A 16,711-nucleotide genomic window follows, 5' to 3' on the forward strand; every position below is an offset into this window, starting at 1 on the left:
AGAGACTATTATCCACTGTTACTATAGACACCATCTCTCCCTACTATACCTGGTAACTTGCACCACTATCTAAATTCAGCCCTTTACATTCTGACCCAGGTAATTGCTTCCACCTATTGCGTCTACTTGCTGAAGCCCAAGAGCTCATGCCTGAGCTCACCACTGCACAATGTTTTCATGCTACAAAGAAATTGGGATTCTAAGATTTTCTTTTGGGACCTATGAACAAATAATGAAGTAAGTGGTTGTTAGGGTTTCACATCATTCAGCATTACAGCAACATGATACTTGCAACTTACAGAGAGAGCAGAAATGGAGTGGTTGTTTAGGGAGGTCCTGCCATAAGTGATTGCTCCAGGCCCAATGCATTGCCGAGCTTCACAAACTGCAGCTGTAAGTAGAAAGAGCATGAGAATAGAATGCATAATAGGATGAGCTAGATACAGTAGGGCAAAATGGACTTAGTAGGTCAAGATGGAAACAAAAGACATGATAGAGACTGCAGGGAAAATGGAGACATTAGGTCAAGATGGAGACAATATACACATGGAGACAGTAGGACAAGATGGAGACTTTAGGATAAGATGGAGATAGTAGGGCAAAATGTGGACAGTAGGACAAGATGGAGACAGTAGATTTAACATAGTGACAGAGAAAGCGGCTAGCAGTAGGGCAAGGCTGAGACAGTAAGACAAGATGGCAGCAGTAATCCTTTATATCAATGTTACTTAACCTGTTGCCTTTCAGACACAACTCCCAACAGCCGAAGGTCACATTCTGGGCAGTTCTGCTTTGTGCAGATAAGAGATCCAGCCACAAATAAACTCATGTATCATGTCAAGGGATTGACTAAACATTAAGGAAAAATGTAATTAAGAATATATTTTGCCTCCCCCTCCTGCTTTTCTCACTATTTCTAAGCCTCCAACACCAGAATGTGTTTCTATCAGTGCGTCAATAAAAGGGAACAACATGCTCTTGTACTGTGATGCCTCCTCCATGTTGAAGGCTGCCAAGTCCTTGCAGAAGCTGGCACAGACTGGCTACAGAATAACCCGGGGTGCCAGGCAAAATAACAGCAAATGCCTTATTAACATATAAAGTGTGGTACTGGGCTCAGATTATAACCACATTCTGAGCACTCATTTCTGATATCACCATATACAGGGCTGCCATCAGAGGGGCACAGGGGTACTACTGTACCAGGCCGGGCCTAAAAGCGGACCCGGCTGTGCTGAATTTTTTTAAAAAGCCGTGCACCCCTTGACAGTGCATCTGCTGTAGTCCCGAACCGCAGAAGAGCCAAAGAGCCAAACAAGCGAAGTCACGAACAGCTGAAATTGAAGTCCCAAAGCCTCGAAAAGACCCAAAGTCAAGAAAGCAGCAGAAATTGAAGTCCCAAAGCCGCAAAAAGGCTTGAAGTCATGAAAGAAGGCGAAATGGAAGTCACAAAGCCACAAAAAGGCTTGAAGTCATGAAAGGAGGCGAAATGGAAGTCACAAAGCCGCAAAAAGGCTTGAAGTCATGAAAGGAGGCGAAATGGAAGTCACAAAGCCGCAAAAAGACCCAAAGTCACGAAAGGAGTCGAACTTGAAGTCCCAAAGCCACGAAAAGACCCGAAGTCACGAGGGGAGATGAAATTGAAGCCCCGAAGCCGCAAAAGACCCGAAGTCATGTTCAGTTCCACTGAACACCAATGTATTTTTTATTTTATTTTATTAAACCCATGGCCACCAATGTATTATTTTAATACCCTATTGGCCTCTGCCACCAATGTTTTTTTTAAAGAAATATTCCCTGTGGCCCCAATGTTTCTTTTTAACTTGTAAAAGGGGGGCCTGGCGCCAATGTTTCTTAAAAAACTTTTATGGAGGCCCTGATGTCAACAACATTTTTTTTATGTATTGGGGCCCAGACCACCAATGATTTTTAAAAAACTTTTATGGGGGGTCCTGGCGCCAATGCTTTTTTTAAATTTATATGGGGGCCCTGGTCACCAATTATTTTTATTTTCACTCAAAGGGGGGACATGACCACCAAATTTTAAAACAAAACTTTTAAGGGGGGCCCTGGCAGCAAACTTTTTTTTAACTTATAAGGGGGCCCTAACTATCAATGGCTTTTTATAACTTGTGTGGCGGGGGGGGTTTAACATTCTTAGAGCTGATGTCTGTGTGGTCTTTTAACTGTGGTGTGGAGTGGACAGGATCTGGGGTGGGGCTTGGGGGCTGTGGTGGGCCCCAAAAATGTTGATGTATGGGGCCCTGTGATTTCTAATGGCAGCCCTGGTCATATGCAAATGCAAGGTTTGTCCATTGGCCCTATAGGGCCACATGAGTGATTTTCCTTTCTATATTTGACATAAGCTCCATATAAACTTCCCATATGGGGTCATATAAGCTCCCTCTAAGCAGCTGCCATCACTGAGTATGCCCAACAAATACCCACAGCATATTGGCAGCGCCACTAACACCCAGGACAGGGACGACCAACATGAGTATGTAAGGTTGCTATAGGAACAATTACCGCGAGTTAAATATGCACTGCACTGCTGGTTCTGACTCCTGAAATATTATAGCCAACAGTTGAACTGAATTATACTACATTGGTTCATGAGTCAGAAGAAGAGAACAGAAAGGATAGCCATTTATGGAATATATAAATATAATGCAAAGGTAATTAATGTTAATTATTATAATACATGGAAAATATGTCCGGCGGTTGGAGCGAGTCACTGGCTCATGTCAGGCTTGGGAGCTGGAATCTACTCCTCACTGTTCTGGGCTTGGAGATATTCCCCAGACAATCTGTATAGTGACACACCACATCATAAACACCATAAGGTTAATTCATAAATCCACAGCCCCGTAATCCTGCCCCCCCTCCCGTAATCCTGGTTGAGTCACATCAAAGGTCAGAAAAAGCTTTGATATTCATCTTTTTTTTTTTAATAGATAAAATGCCTGTGGGCGGGGACTGGAAACAGGTAGGTGGAGGTGGGGCTTCCCTACAGGTGTGTCAATGAACTTTCACCAGCACACGCCACATCAGACATATAAGTGCCGGAATCCCCCAGCAGCCGTTTTCCTGTCCAGAGCAGAAAGGCCACATTTTTGTTCAGGGAGGATAATATGCTCCAGAGAATGCCGTTAAATCAACTGTTAGTAAATCTGGGGAAGATCAGAGGGGGGCTTTAGCTCATGTCCTGGTCTCCAGAAAACATAGTTATTATTGTCAGTAAATCTTTATAAAGCTATATATATGTATATATATATATATATATATATATTACATAAAAGCCATGAATATCTTGTAAATTATATCCTTATAAATAGTTACTAGTGATGTCATCAGTTATAAACGGTGAGTAGTGATGTAATTTTTGTCACATGACTCAATAAAACTTGTGTATTATAATAAATAAAGTAGCCCTTGTTGGAAATATGAGGATATTAGAAGTCACCTCAGAGTTCCATGACCTGTATCAAAACACTCGGCCATAGGCCTCGTACTTTTATATGGTCATGGAACTCCTTGGTGACTTATATTATCCTTATATTTTACAATAAGAGGTACATTATTCACTATATATATATATATATAACCAAAGGAATGGTGCACTCCGTAGACAAAATTAATACCTGGGTGCCAGCATGGGAAATAAGCAGTGAAAAAGGATTGCGGCACTCACAGGGTTTTTAAGTGAAAAAACAAAAAATGTTTTATTATTAAGCCTCAACGTTTCGATCCCCCACAGGGATCTTCGTCAGGGATCTGCCTGACAAAGATCCCTGTGGGGGATCGAAACATTGAGGCTTAATAATAAAACATTTTTGTTTTTTCACTAAAACCCTGTGAGTGCCGCAATGCTTTTTCACTATATATATATATATATTATATATATATATATATATATATATATTTATATATATATATATATATATATATATATATAGTAGACAGGTTATCGGCACTCCTGAAAAAGTAGTATACAATGCCTGGGTGCAAACCTCAATATCATTTAGTATAAGCGTAGAAAGAAGTCGCACTCACAGCTCTTAATTGTGTACACGCGCAAGGTGCCACTAACGTTTCGGCTGACTCCACCATCTTAAATACACTGAGTGGCGGGAACCAGGAGTGACGTGCTGTGCAGGATGAAGTAAACAGTGTCAACATATGAAAAGCTAAAGGGAGAGAGCTGAGGCTAACCATACACTACAGAACAGTTCTGTTCAGGGTCGGACTGGGACCCCCCTCTGGACCACGGGGGATGCTGCCTGCGCAAGTGTACACTCGGGTCAGAGCATGCACGACAGCGGGCATCAGCACGTAGGCTGCTTTTTTTTGCTGTGAGGAAGAAAACCAGGGTGCGGATCTGGGCCAGTGGGGCCCACTAAGTTTTTTCCCAGTGTCCCGACGGCCCAGTCCGACCCTGGTTCTGTTGTATAGTGTACAGTTAGCGTGCAGCCTCAGCTCTACATATCTAGTCTCTCTGCTTTTACTTTGTATCAATTTTCTCTACTTTGACTTCCACTTAACTGTATCTTGTGTGTTTTTTTATTCTTCGTTTTATACATTCTGTTTTACTATATTAATTAGGGGCAGCCCTTTAGGGCAGGGGCACACAGGCAGATTCGGGGTGATTTATTCGACAATCTCCCCGAACTGCCGCCCCCCTGTCCTCCGCCTGCTAAAATGAAAAATCGCCCCGCGCCAATGCACTCGCGGTGCTCCAATTTCCAAAGTCGCCCGAAGTTTCCTCGTGAGGCAAAATCGGAAAATTGAATCGCCGCGAGTGGCGTTGCACTGGCGTTTTCTCATTATAGCAGGGGGAAGGCAGTTCAGGGAGATTGTCGCCCCGCAGAAGAAGCGATTACTTGCCAGGCAACTAAATCGCCCTGAATCTGCCCGTGTGCCCCTGCCCTTAGGTAGATCCTTAGCTGGTAAACTGTATGTCCCCCTCATTCCTCCCCCATGACCCCTTACTAATCCCACTGCCCAGTCTACACTAGCTTCCCCATAATTCTTAACAATAACAAATTTTTTTGGGATTTTTGCCCGAAAACTTTGGGTTATTGCAGGAAACCCAGCGCACATTAAAATATCATTGGGAACCTAATCCGAATCCTAATTTGCATATGCAAATTAGGGATGGGAAGGGAAAATGCATGACTTTTTGTCACAAACTAGGAAGTAAAAAATGTTTTTACTCATGCAAATTAGGGTTTGGATTCAGTTCGGTATTCGGCCGAATCTTTCGATAAGGATTCGGGGGTTCGGCCTAATCCAAACTAGTGGATTCGGTGCATCCCTAATATATATATATATATATATATATATATATATATATATATATATATATATATATATATATATATACCAGCCTGAGGCTGTAAATCGTGAGGTTGGCGCATATATATATATATATATATATATATATATATATATATATATATATATATATATCACTCGTTTATGCAACGTTTTGTGCCTTGACCGAAACATTGGATATCTGGAGTGTTGGTCCATTTTGAAAATTGTACATAACACTTGACCAAGCACCCACAAGTGAATTGAGGAGCAAGAGTGCAAGTACTTTCAAAACCATAATATATAAATATAAGCTATATATAAGCTAGTCCATAATGTAGTCCATAGAGATGCCAGGACTCTCGAAAAAATGTAGTTACTTGCCTGGGTGCAGAGCCACAGCAGCGTTATTCAATTCGTAAAGAAGTCCGCACACTCAGGTCTGAAAGGGGTGGTTCACCTTTGAGATACCTTTTAGTATGACGTAGAGTCTGATAGTAAAACGTAGCAATAACAATACGGGGCACATTTATCAAGGGTCGAATATCGAGGGTTAATAAACCCTCGAATTCAACCCTCAAATTTAAATCCTTCGAATTCAAATATCGAATTTGAAGGATTTAGCGCAAATCCTTCGATCGATCGATTGAAGTAGAAATCGCTCGATCGAACGATAAAATCCTTCGAATCGAACGATTTTAAACGATCGATCGAAGGATTTTTCTTCGATCAAAAAAAGGTTAGGAAAGTGCTGGGGAAGGTTCCCATAGGCTAACATTGTTGGTTATTAAAAAGTAGCAATAACAATACATGTGTAGCCTTCAGAGCATTTGTTTTTAGATGGGGTCAGTGACCCCCATTTGAAAGCTGGAAAAAGTCAGAAAAAGGCAAATAATTAAAAAACAAATGCTCTGTAAGGCTACAAATGTATTGTCATTGCTACTTTTTATTACTCACCTTTCTATACAGGCCTCTCCTATTCATATTCCAGTCTCTTATTCACATCAATGCATGGTTGCTAGGGGAATTTGGACCCTAGCAACCAGATTGCTTAAAATGCAGATTGAAGAGTTGCTGATTAAAAAGCTAAATAAGTCGAAAACCACAAATAATAAAAAAAGAAAACCAATTACAAAGTGTCTCAGTATATCCCTCTCTACATTATACTAACAGTTAATTTAAAGGGGAACAACCCCATTAAGGACTGTGCAGAAGGCAAATAATAGTCGAGTAGAGCTGCAAGTAATAATACAGCAATAATAAAAGAGACACAGGAAAGTCATGAAGCCGCTTCACTAACAATCCCAGAAAACTTCATAAATCCACCTTTGGCCACGCCCATACTGTCATTCCTGCCCATCCGGCACACTTTTATATTATAAGGAGCTATAGCCCCGCCCTTATTCGGAAATAATTTAGCTACGCCCTCTGAATCCTAATGCAGAAGCCACGCCCTGCAGGCGGTGATTCAGCCTTTTACTCAGGCGCCCTGCTTGGCATTGGAAGCTGCTGAGTAGGAAGGAGGAGGAGCTAGGTCGATTCAGTAGGAGGCGTGTCAGCAGGTCCCTCATCCTACACTCCTCAGCTCCTCCCAGTACGGCTCTTCCCTCCCCGGCCGGCTGTGAGTGGTACAGGCAGTGCGATGGCTCCGGCGCTGGACAGGCCTGGTTACTGGGGTCCCCCGACCTCCACCCTGGAGTGGTGTGAAGAGAACTACGTAGTGACCTTCTACATCGCCGAGTTCTGTGAGTACGGGGCGCGGGGGATGCTGGGAGTCAGGGGGTATAGGGGCATTATGGGAGTTCAGTTTCCCCGCCTGCTTCTGGGCACTAACCACTCTGAGTGCAGGGGTGTCTATAACTCTGCCAGCTTTATATCTGCTGAGCATGCTGGGAGTAATAGTCCTGACCCTCCTTGTCAGGGTCGTATCTCCTTTACTTCTTACATTAAATGAGGGATCTGTGCCCCCCACTTTTGTTTAACTATAACTCTCAGCTGCAGCTCATCTCACCTGGAGCTCATGTGGTGTGGCCCTATCTACTGGGGGCCCCTGAGCTCTTCCTGAATCCTTTAAGCAGTTGTTGGAGATAGTTACTGGCCAGTGGGACTTTCCATTTGCTGCTGAGATTAACTAATACTGTGACTCCCAGCATGTCTGATACACCAGGTGCAGAGGCGTGGCCTGTATTACTTGCACCCTCCCTCTGTGCTTACTGAGGATGCAGGGAGTTACTGGAGGGAAGTGGGTTCCGTACAGTAGGGAGAGGCAGGTTCCCCATTGTACTGTATGTGAGCAGGTCCCACTGTCTATGGCTCTGAGGGGGTTGCCTTACTCGCCCCAATCTTTGCATAGTGACATCATAGAGATGGTGAAAGGGGCGCCCTTGAAATGGATAGTGGGGGTCCTGGAGATGGGACATGGGGGTGCCTTGGAGATGGGACATGGGGGTGCCCTGGAGATGGGACATGGGGGTGCCCTGGAGATGGGACATGGGGGTGCCCTGGAGATGGGACATGGGGGTGCCCTGGAGATGGGACATGGGGGTGCCCTGGAGATGGGACATGGGGGTGCCCTGGAGATGGGACATGGGGGTGCCCTGGAGATGGGACATGGGGGTGCCCTGGAGATGGGACATGGAGTTGCCCTGGAGATGGGACATGGAGTTGCCCTGGAGATGGGACATGGAGTTGCCCTGGAGATGGGACATGGAGTTGCCCTGGAGATGGGACATGGGGGTTGCCCTGGAGATGGGACATGGGGGTTGCCCTGGAGATGGGACATGGGGGTTGCCCTGGAGATGGGACATGGGGGTTGCCCTGGAGATGGGACATGAAGTTGCCCTGGACATGGGACATGAAGTTGCCCTGGACATGGGACATGAAGTTGCCCTGGACATGGGACATGGGGGCGCCTTGGAGATGGGACATGGAGTTGCCCTGAGGATGGGACATGGAGTTGCCCTGGGGATGGAACATGGAGTTGCCCAGGACATGGGGGTGCCCTTTAGATGGGACAAAGGGGTGCCCTAGAGATGATTGAGGAGCATTAGATGGGGCATCCCAGGATAAACTCCTGTGGCCACATCTAGCTTACTGGTATAGACTTGCATGTGGCTGGATTCCATTGGCTGAGTCCTAAATCCTGTATTTCTTGTGCCTGCTCCCTGGAGCCAGAGGTTGGACAGGGTGCTAAGGTGACCCTGTTGGAATTGTAGTCACATGACTTTGATGGCGTCCCACACACGGCTGTTAGATTGAAGGGCATGTTTCCCTTGGCATGGGGTTATTCCATTGCCTGTGTATAATTGGCACACTCTCTGCTTATATCCCCATTGGCAGATGAGATGAGCAGGTGACACACACACACATGAGAGGTGTCTGGTCCCAATTTACAGGGGTGGCACAGTGAACAGAACTAGACACATAGGAGCTTGGAATGTGCCATTACTACTCAGGGGGGACCTCTAACATTTTGTGCTAAGCCACAGTGTCTTGGTTCAGTTTCTCTGCTTCTCTATGGGATAGACCGGTTGCTAAATCACTGTGGGTAACGACTTCCAAATCTGCTCCAGTAACAGAGCACCCCATGCTTCCCCCTTTTATACTTTCACTTCAGCTCATTCTCTGCACGTGGGAATTATAGTGACTTATGGCCTTCATGCTCATACCCTTCTGTACTGCCCAAGATCTGTACAGCCACTGTGATATAATGTTATACAGATAGCTAGAATCTCAGCTGCCATAAAGCAGGACAGGACTGCTGCTTACAATGGGGATCAGATAGGATCTGTGCAGCCACTGGGACAGAATGTTCTGTTATACAGATAGCTAGAATCTCAGCTGCCATAAAGCAGGACAGGACTGTTGCTTACAATGGGGATCAGATAGGATCTGTGCAGCCACTGGGACAGAATGTTCTGTTATACAGATAGCTAGAATCTCAGCTGCCATAAAGCAGGGCAGGACTGCCGCTTACAATGGGGATCAGATAGGATCTGTGCAGCAACTGGGACAGAATGTTCTGTTATACAGATCGCTAGAATCTCAGCTGCCATAAAGCAGGACAGGACTGCCGCTTACAATGGGGATCAGATAGGATCTGTGCAGCCACTAGGACAGAATGTTCTGTTATACAGATAGCTAGAATCTCAGCTGCCATAAAGCAGGACAGGACTGCTGCTTACAGTGGGGATCAGATAGGATCTGTGCAGCCACTGGGACAGAATGTTCTGTTATACAGATAGCTAGAATCTCAGCTGCCATAAAGCAGGACAGGACTGCTGCTTACAGTGGGGATCAGATAGGATCTGTGCAGCCACTGGGACAGAATGTTCTGTTATACAGATAGCTAGAATCTCAGCTGCCATAAAGCAGGACAGGACTGCTGCTTACAATGGGGATCAGATAGGATCTGTGCAGCCACTGGGACAGAATGTTCTGTTATACAGATAGCTAGAATCTCAGCTGCCATAAAGCAGGGCAGGACTGCTGCTTACAATGGGGATCAGATAGGATCTGTGCAGCCACTGGGACAGAATGTTCTGTTATACAGATAGCTAGAATCTCAGCTGCCATAAGGACAGGACTGTTGCTTCCAGCCATTTATATACAGGTATGGGACCTATTATCCAGAATTGCCGGGGCCTGGGGTTTTCCAGATAATGGAAATCTTTCTATAATTTGGATCTTCATACCATAGGTCTACTAGAAAATCATGTAAATATTAAATAAAGCCAATAGGTTGGTTTTGCTTCCAATAAGGATTAATTATATCTTAGTTGGGCTCAAGTTCAAGCTACTGTTTTATTATTACACAGAAAAAGACGGTCATCTCGTCATTTGGAGCTTTCTGGATAATGGGTTTCTGGATAATGGATCCCATACCTGTAATACAAATAGAATTTTTTTATTTCTATTTCACTTTTCCTACAGTAAGTGCAGAGTACTGTTGTTAATAATAAGCTCCTTTTTGATCATCTCATATGAGTTGTTTTCTGCTCTGACCTTATTAGGCGTTGCCATATTAGTTAATTGTGGGTGGGAATGTCCTTGGGATTCTTTTTGGGGCCAGACTCAGCATGAACTTAATTATTGAATGAGCTGCAACACACACTTTGCATTTGGCCTTGTGTTACACTTTATACAGTGTCGTTTAAGGGCTATTCCACACGGGGAGATAGCGACGCGTTTGCGGTCGCGGCGACAAAGCGCCGCGACAGTCGCCGCGACCTGCGCAGGCGACAGTTTTGTATGGGCGCCTATGTAAAAACGCCTGTGCTAACCACACGAGGCGATGCGCTTTTCAACAGTCGCCTGAAAATGCCTCGCCAGGCTTTTTCAGGCGACTGTTGAAAAGCGCATCGCCTCGTGTGGTTAGCACAGGCGTTTTTACATAGGCACCCATACAAAACTGTCGCCTGCGCCGGTCGCGGCGACTGTCGCGGCGCTTTGTCGCCGCGACCGCAAACGCGTCGCTATCTCCCCGTGTGGACTAGCCCTAAAGGGTAACTAACCCGCAAACACACACATCCACATGTTTGGGAACTATCACTCATGTATAATAAGGGATAATGTACCCCCTACTGTCAATGAAAAGGCTATTAGAAGTCACTGAGGGGTTGTTCTGTGACCATATAAAGGCACAAGGCTGCAGGCTGAGTTATACAGGGAACTCTGAGTATCACTCATGTATTATAAGGGATAATGTACCCCCTACTGTCAATGAAAAGGCTATTAGAAGTCACTGAGGGGTTGTTCTGTGACCATATAAAGGCACAAGGCTGCAGGCTGAGTTATACAGGGAACTCTGAGTATCACTCATGTATTATAAGGGATAATGTACCCCCTACTGTAAATGATAAGGATATTAGAAGTCACTAAGGGGTTGTTCTGTGGCCATATAAAGGCACAAGGCTGCAGGCTGAGTTATACAGGGAACTCTGAGTATCACTCATGTATTATAAGGGATAATGTACCCCCTACTGTAAATGATAAGGATATTAGAAGTCACTAAGGGGTTGTTCTGTGACCATATAAAGGCACAAGGCTGCAGGCTGAGTTATACAGGGAACTCTGAGTATCACTCATGTATTATAAGGGATAATGTACCCCCTACTGTAAATGATAAGGATATTAGAAGTCACTAAGGGGTTGTTCTGTGACCATATAAAGGCACAAGGCTGCAGGCTGAGTTATACAGGGAACTCTGAGTATCACTCATGTATTATAAGGGATAATGTACCCCCTACTGTAAATGATAAGGATATTAGAAGTCACTAAGGGGTTGTTCTGTGACCATATAAAGGCACAAGGCTGCAGGCTGAGTTATACAGGGAACTCTGAGTATCACTCATGTATTATAAGGGATAATGTACCCCCTACTGTAAATGATAAGGATATTAGAAGTCACTGAGGGGTTGTTCTGTGACCATGTAACCCATATCTCCCCACACCAACAATTTATGACTGAAAGTGTTATAGTTTTATGGGATCTCTCTGAGCTAAATTCTATTTGGTGGCAATTTACTTCTTTGGTGTGGTGACAGTTGTATGAGGTTGGTGTTGCACACAGAAGTATAGGCCTTTCCAGTCCTTTGAAATGTATTAAATAGAGATTTATTCAGTGTGTCAGGGATGTTGTCTCTCAGAATGTGACTTTTCCAGAAAAACTTGCTTCTTACTTTGCAAATTTGTGACAAGGTTGGTCCCCAGGAGGCAAAGTCTGTGCAAATGTGATATTTATTATGTGAGTAGGTGACGCAGGGGCGAACATCTTGCCATTCAGTCACATAGGGCTCATTATATATTATTACTATTTTGGATTCGGCCAAACCCCCGAACCCCCGAATCCTTTGCGAAAGATTAGACCGAACCGAATCTGCATATGCAAATTACTGGTGGGAAGGGGAAACATTTTTTACTTCCTTGTTTTGTGACAAAAAATAACCTGATTTCCCTCCCCACCCCTAATTTGCATATGCAAATTAGGATTTGTTTCGGCCGGGCAGAAGGATTCGGCCAAATCCTGCTGACAAAGGCCGAATCCCAAAGTTCTATTGTAATATGGATCTCCATACCTTAAGTCTACTATAAAATCATTAAATAAAGCCAATAAGCTGGTTTTGTCTCCAATAAGGATTAATTATATCTTAGTTGGGATCAAGTACAAGTTACTGTTTTATTATTACAGAGAAAAATTAAATCATTTGAACAAATTATGTAAAATGTATTAGTGATGTGCAGGCCAGACTGATATCCGCGGGTCTTGGGTGGTTTCGGGTTGAGCTCTCCCCGCCTGTGACCTTGGACCAATGGCTTCTGGTTTTATAGGCACATGCCTGCCCCGCCCATTTTGTGACACAATGGGCGGGTCTATAAATGGAGGGGGGAAGTCAGGTGTAGGTCGGTCGGGTGCAGGTTGAGTTTTTCAGAACAGCCTGTTTGCCATAAGCCTTAGTAGAAGTGATTGGCAAGAGCTTCCTGGGCAGGTCCTTATTCTGATTGGCCGTCATGATATCAGTTGCAATCAGCCACTCTCCTATACACACAGACATATCGGACCAGGAAATCATTGAAATTACTTTTATTTTATTTATTTTTTTATGATGGGTGCAAACCCTCAGACTTAACTTTAAAGAGGAGATTTCTGTTTTTACCGGGTGTTTCTCCAACCAGAATCCTCCTCCATAGGCCGCTCCTTGTGCCAGCTGATCTTGTAGCTGATAGGTTGTATAGGAAGGAGAGACACCCCCAATCCTAGGGCAGCTCTCTGTGTCCCCTGCTTGGGCATTGGGCAGTACTACCAGTCTCAACTACTCTGTAGATGTGGCACTTTATGTTACTAAAACTGGCTGTACCCAGTAACCCAAAGACCAGACCCTGATTTGGCCCAGTAGAATCACTTGCCAATCCCTGGGCAGATATCGGGCCGTTGTTTTGGCCCTTTGTACAAAAGCCTGGAGGGGTCAATATCTGTCTGTCTCTGGCCAGATAGAGGGGAGCAAGCCCAGGGAGCAGTGCCAGGCTGCAGGAAGCAGCTATTGGATCAGCAGGAACATGTATGAAGTTTTCTGATTGGCCAGGTCTTGTAGCTGGTCTTTTGCTTAGCCTTACACACCCCCCCCCCCCAGCAGGAGTGGGTGCTGCTCATGGAGTGAAATTGACTTTGGGGAGACGGAGCAATAAAGTGAGACACTGCTGCTGGGGCCACTGGGACTCTCTTAGGGAAATGGATCTTGGGAGGCAGAGCTTTATAAGTTTCAAACCCAAACTCAGCACCCAGAAAGTAATGAAACCTGGCAGCTTCCCTTTCCCCAAGCTCCAAAGCAGCAGCACTTCATTAGTATGTGAGCCAACACCTTCCAGCAGCTCTACTCCTCCCGGATCCTGCAAATAACAGTAATCAGCTTCTCCTTTCCCTAGCACAGAGGTGATAAACATTAATATGCCTTGGTTCAGTATGAGAGTATAGCTTATTGTGTGCCCAGAACATTCCTTCTCTGTATATTTGTATTTATACATATGGGAGGAGGGATTTTATTTAAAATTTTTCAGTTACAATATTTCAAAACATCAAAACAAATACATTGTTACAATCTTGAACAATTAGTCAAAAAAAAACAAAGATCAATAACACAGCGTTAAATATCATCCCACATTTTTTTTAAAGAATTTGACATTTCACATTCTCGAGTCTTTATAAATACAATGTCTCTGCATATTATTTCTGTTACTGTTTCTGTTGATGAATGAATCTGGCTATTTGTCATCCTGCACCTCATGTGCCATAAATGATAGCGTATCACTGAGATTATAATAAATAATGTCATTTTGTTTTTGTTATTGGTTCTGTGGTGTTTAATTACTCCGTAAGAGAATTCTGAAAAATCCAAGTTTTTTATTAAACTTAAGTTCAAACGATTGGCAACGCTCTCCCTTACAGATCTAGAGACGATACAATCCAATAGGAAATGCTCTTGTGATTCTTCAATTTGGCAACCCCAGGGACACTCTCTATCTAGGACATTTAGATATTTTTGGTTACCCCTTACGAATATTTTACCTTGTAGGGATAACCATGCAATGTCCCAGAATTTTTAGGCATTCTTTTATCATTGAGCATTTTTATGCTTTCCTCTAGCACCTCCTCCGGGCAATCTCTGACACTTATTGGAGACATGAATTGGGTATCTATGATTTCCCAATATAAATTTTTTCTTTGTAAGGATCTTAGATTTTCCGAACTTATACTCCATTTTTTTAGGATTTTTATCACCTGTCGCAAATAGGTGGGTACAAGGCCTCCTCTTATTCTTACCTCTTTCACTCTGCCACCGAGTAGCCAATCCTTAATAAAGGGCAATGCCCAATCTCGGATACTGATTTCCCACAGAGACTCTTTCCCCTGCATCACCCCTCGAAAGTTAAACTTCAAAAAGATGGTGCAGAAGAAAACCACAGGACTTGGCATGTCCAACCCTCCCCTTCTCTTCTGCAGGAATGTGATCCCTCTTTTTACAGGGTTGAGTCTGCTTCCCCAGAGCATTTGGAAAAACAGGCTCTGGATCCGGGCATAGAGAGATTCTGGCAGTAAAAAGACATATGAAACGAAAAGAAAACCGGAATCAAGAAAGTCTTAATAATGTCAACCCTTTCTCTATAGGTCAGCTTCCACTGTTTCCATCGCTGAACCTTTGCCAGACCAGTATTCAGTTTTTCTTCCCAATTTACCTTCGCAAGATCTCCCTTCCCAAATTTTATCCCTAAGATTTTAACTAGGCCAGGGGCTACTGGAAATGAATTTAGACCAAAAACTTGGTTCGTCATCTAATGCCCAAAAAGCTTCCGATTTTTCGTGATTGATCTGGGACCCTGAAGCCCCAGAGTAGCTTCTGATGCACTCCAAAACCCTTCCCTCCTCCTCAGGTTTTGATATTACTAAAGTGACATCATCCGCGTAGGCTATGGACTTAAAGACTTGACCCGACGGAAACGGAACACCCTCAAGCCCACAACTCTGCAATCCTCTTAGGAATGGATCTATCGCAAAAACATACAGAAGTGGACTCAAAGGACATCCCTGTCTCACACCGGCTCTTACCCAAAAATCTTCGCCTTTCCAACCATTAATCAATGGGAAGCTCTTTGCCCCTTCATACAAAACTTTGATCCACTGTATAAATTCTTCCGGAATACCGTATCTGGTCAAAGTAGCCCATAAATACTCGTGGTTGACTTTATCAAAGGCTTTTGCTTGATCTAAAGACAGAAAGTATTTTTCCCATTGCCCTGTTTTACACCTCTCCAGTGCTTCCCTTAGTGAGAGAACTGCCCCAAAGATGTTTCGTCCTTCTATAGAACAAAACTGAGATTCTGAAAGAGAAGATCCAGCCACCTCACCTAGTCTATGTGAGAGAACCCTTGCCAGAATCTTTCTATCACAATTAAGAAGGGCGATTGGCCTCCAATTCTCAATGTGCCTCGAATCCTTCCCCTTCGATATCAGAACCAACGAGGAATAGCGCATGGACGGTGAAAGGTGTTTTTCCATTAAACAGGCATTAAAGACTATAGCTAACACTGGAGCAAGATCTTCCTTGAAAGTGGTATAGAATTCCGCAGTGAGCCCATCCGGTCCAGGAGCCTTTTTTTTTGCTGTTTATCAATGGCCTGTAGCACCTCTTCCTCTGTTATTTCTGATATCAACGGGGAACATTCCAAATCTCCAGTATCCAAAACTGGGGTTACCCTTAGGAAATCATGGATCCTGTCCCTTTCCAAAACTTTTTCTTTGTACAAGTCAGCATAGTAAGCCTCTACTACTCCCAGGATACCCTCCCTAGATACTTCTAATTTACCCTGGGAATCATAGAGGCCCCCGACCGACTTTTTCTTAATAGTCTCCTTACAGTTTCGGCAAGGGTCCGGGGACCGTGAAGTCCCATAGTCCCTCTCCAAAACCAGGGACCTAAGCCGGTCGTACTGATGCTGCCTCAACAAGTACTTGAGTCGGTTCACTTTTCCTCCCTCCTCCCCTTTCGAAATACAGATCTCAAGTTTCCTTCTCAAGGATTGACTCTCTTTTTCTTTAACCCTCCCTTTTTTAAAAGAGGCAGATGTGAAAAAGGTTCGAAAAGAATCCTTAGCCGAGTCCCACCAATCCGCAACTGAGTCAAAAAAATCCAATCTCGATAGCTGAAGTTTAAGAAAGTTCTTAAACCTAAATTTAACTTCTTCATCTTCAAGTATGTCCTTTCCTATTCTCCATAGGCCCTTTCCTGATCCTGAGTTTCCTGACAGACCATAGTGAAATGAAAGAGCTAGATGATCCGAAAATTCCACAACTTGTTCTTTAAATTTTGAAAAAACTTCTCCTTTTTTTATGAAGATAAAATCTATT

At 44.0% G+C, this 16,711-nt stretch overlaps 1 protein-coding gene across 1 annotated transcript in view; it reads left to right on the forward strand.

Annotated features, from left to right (window-relative positions):
• The first annotated feature begins 6,809 nt into the window (after positions 1 to 6,809).
• acer3.L (alkaline ceramidase 3 L homeolog) overlaps positions 6,810 to 16,711 on the forward strand; it is a 38,137-nt gene continuing 28,235 nt past the window's right edge. The window contains exon 1 of the mRNA XM_018245646.2: positions 6,810 to 7,058. Coding sequence (XP_018101135.1) covers positions 6,956 to 7,058 — 103 coding nt within the window. The 5' untranslated portion in view covers positions 6,810 to 6,955. The remainder of the gene's footprint in view (positions 7,059 to 16,711) is intronic.

This window comes from Xenopus laevis, chromosome 2L, assembly GCF_017654675.1.
Source record: "Xenopus laevis strain J_2021 chromosome 2L, Xenopus_laevis_v10.1, whole genome shotgun sequence".
Classification (NCBI taxonomy): Eukaryota; Metazoa; Chordata; class Amphibia; order Anura; family Pipidae; genus Xenopus; species Xenopus laevis.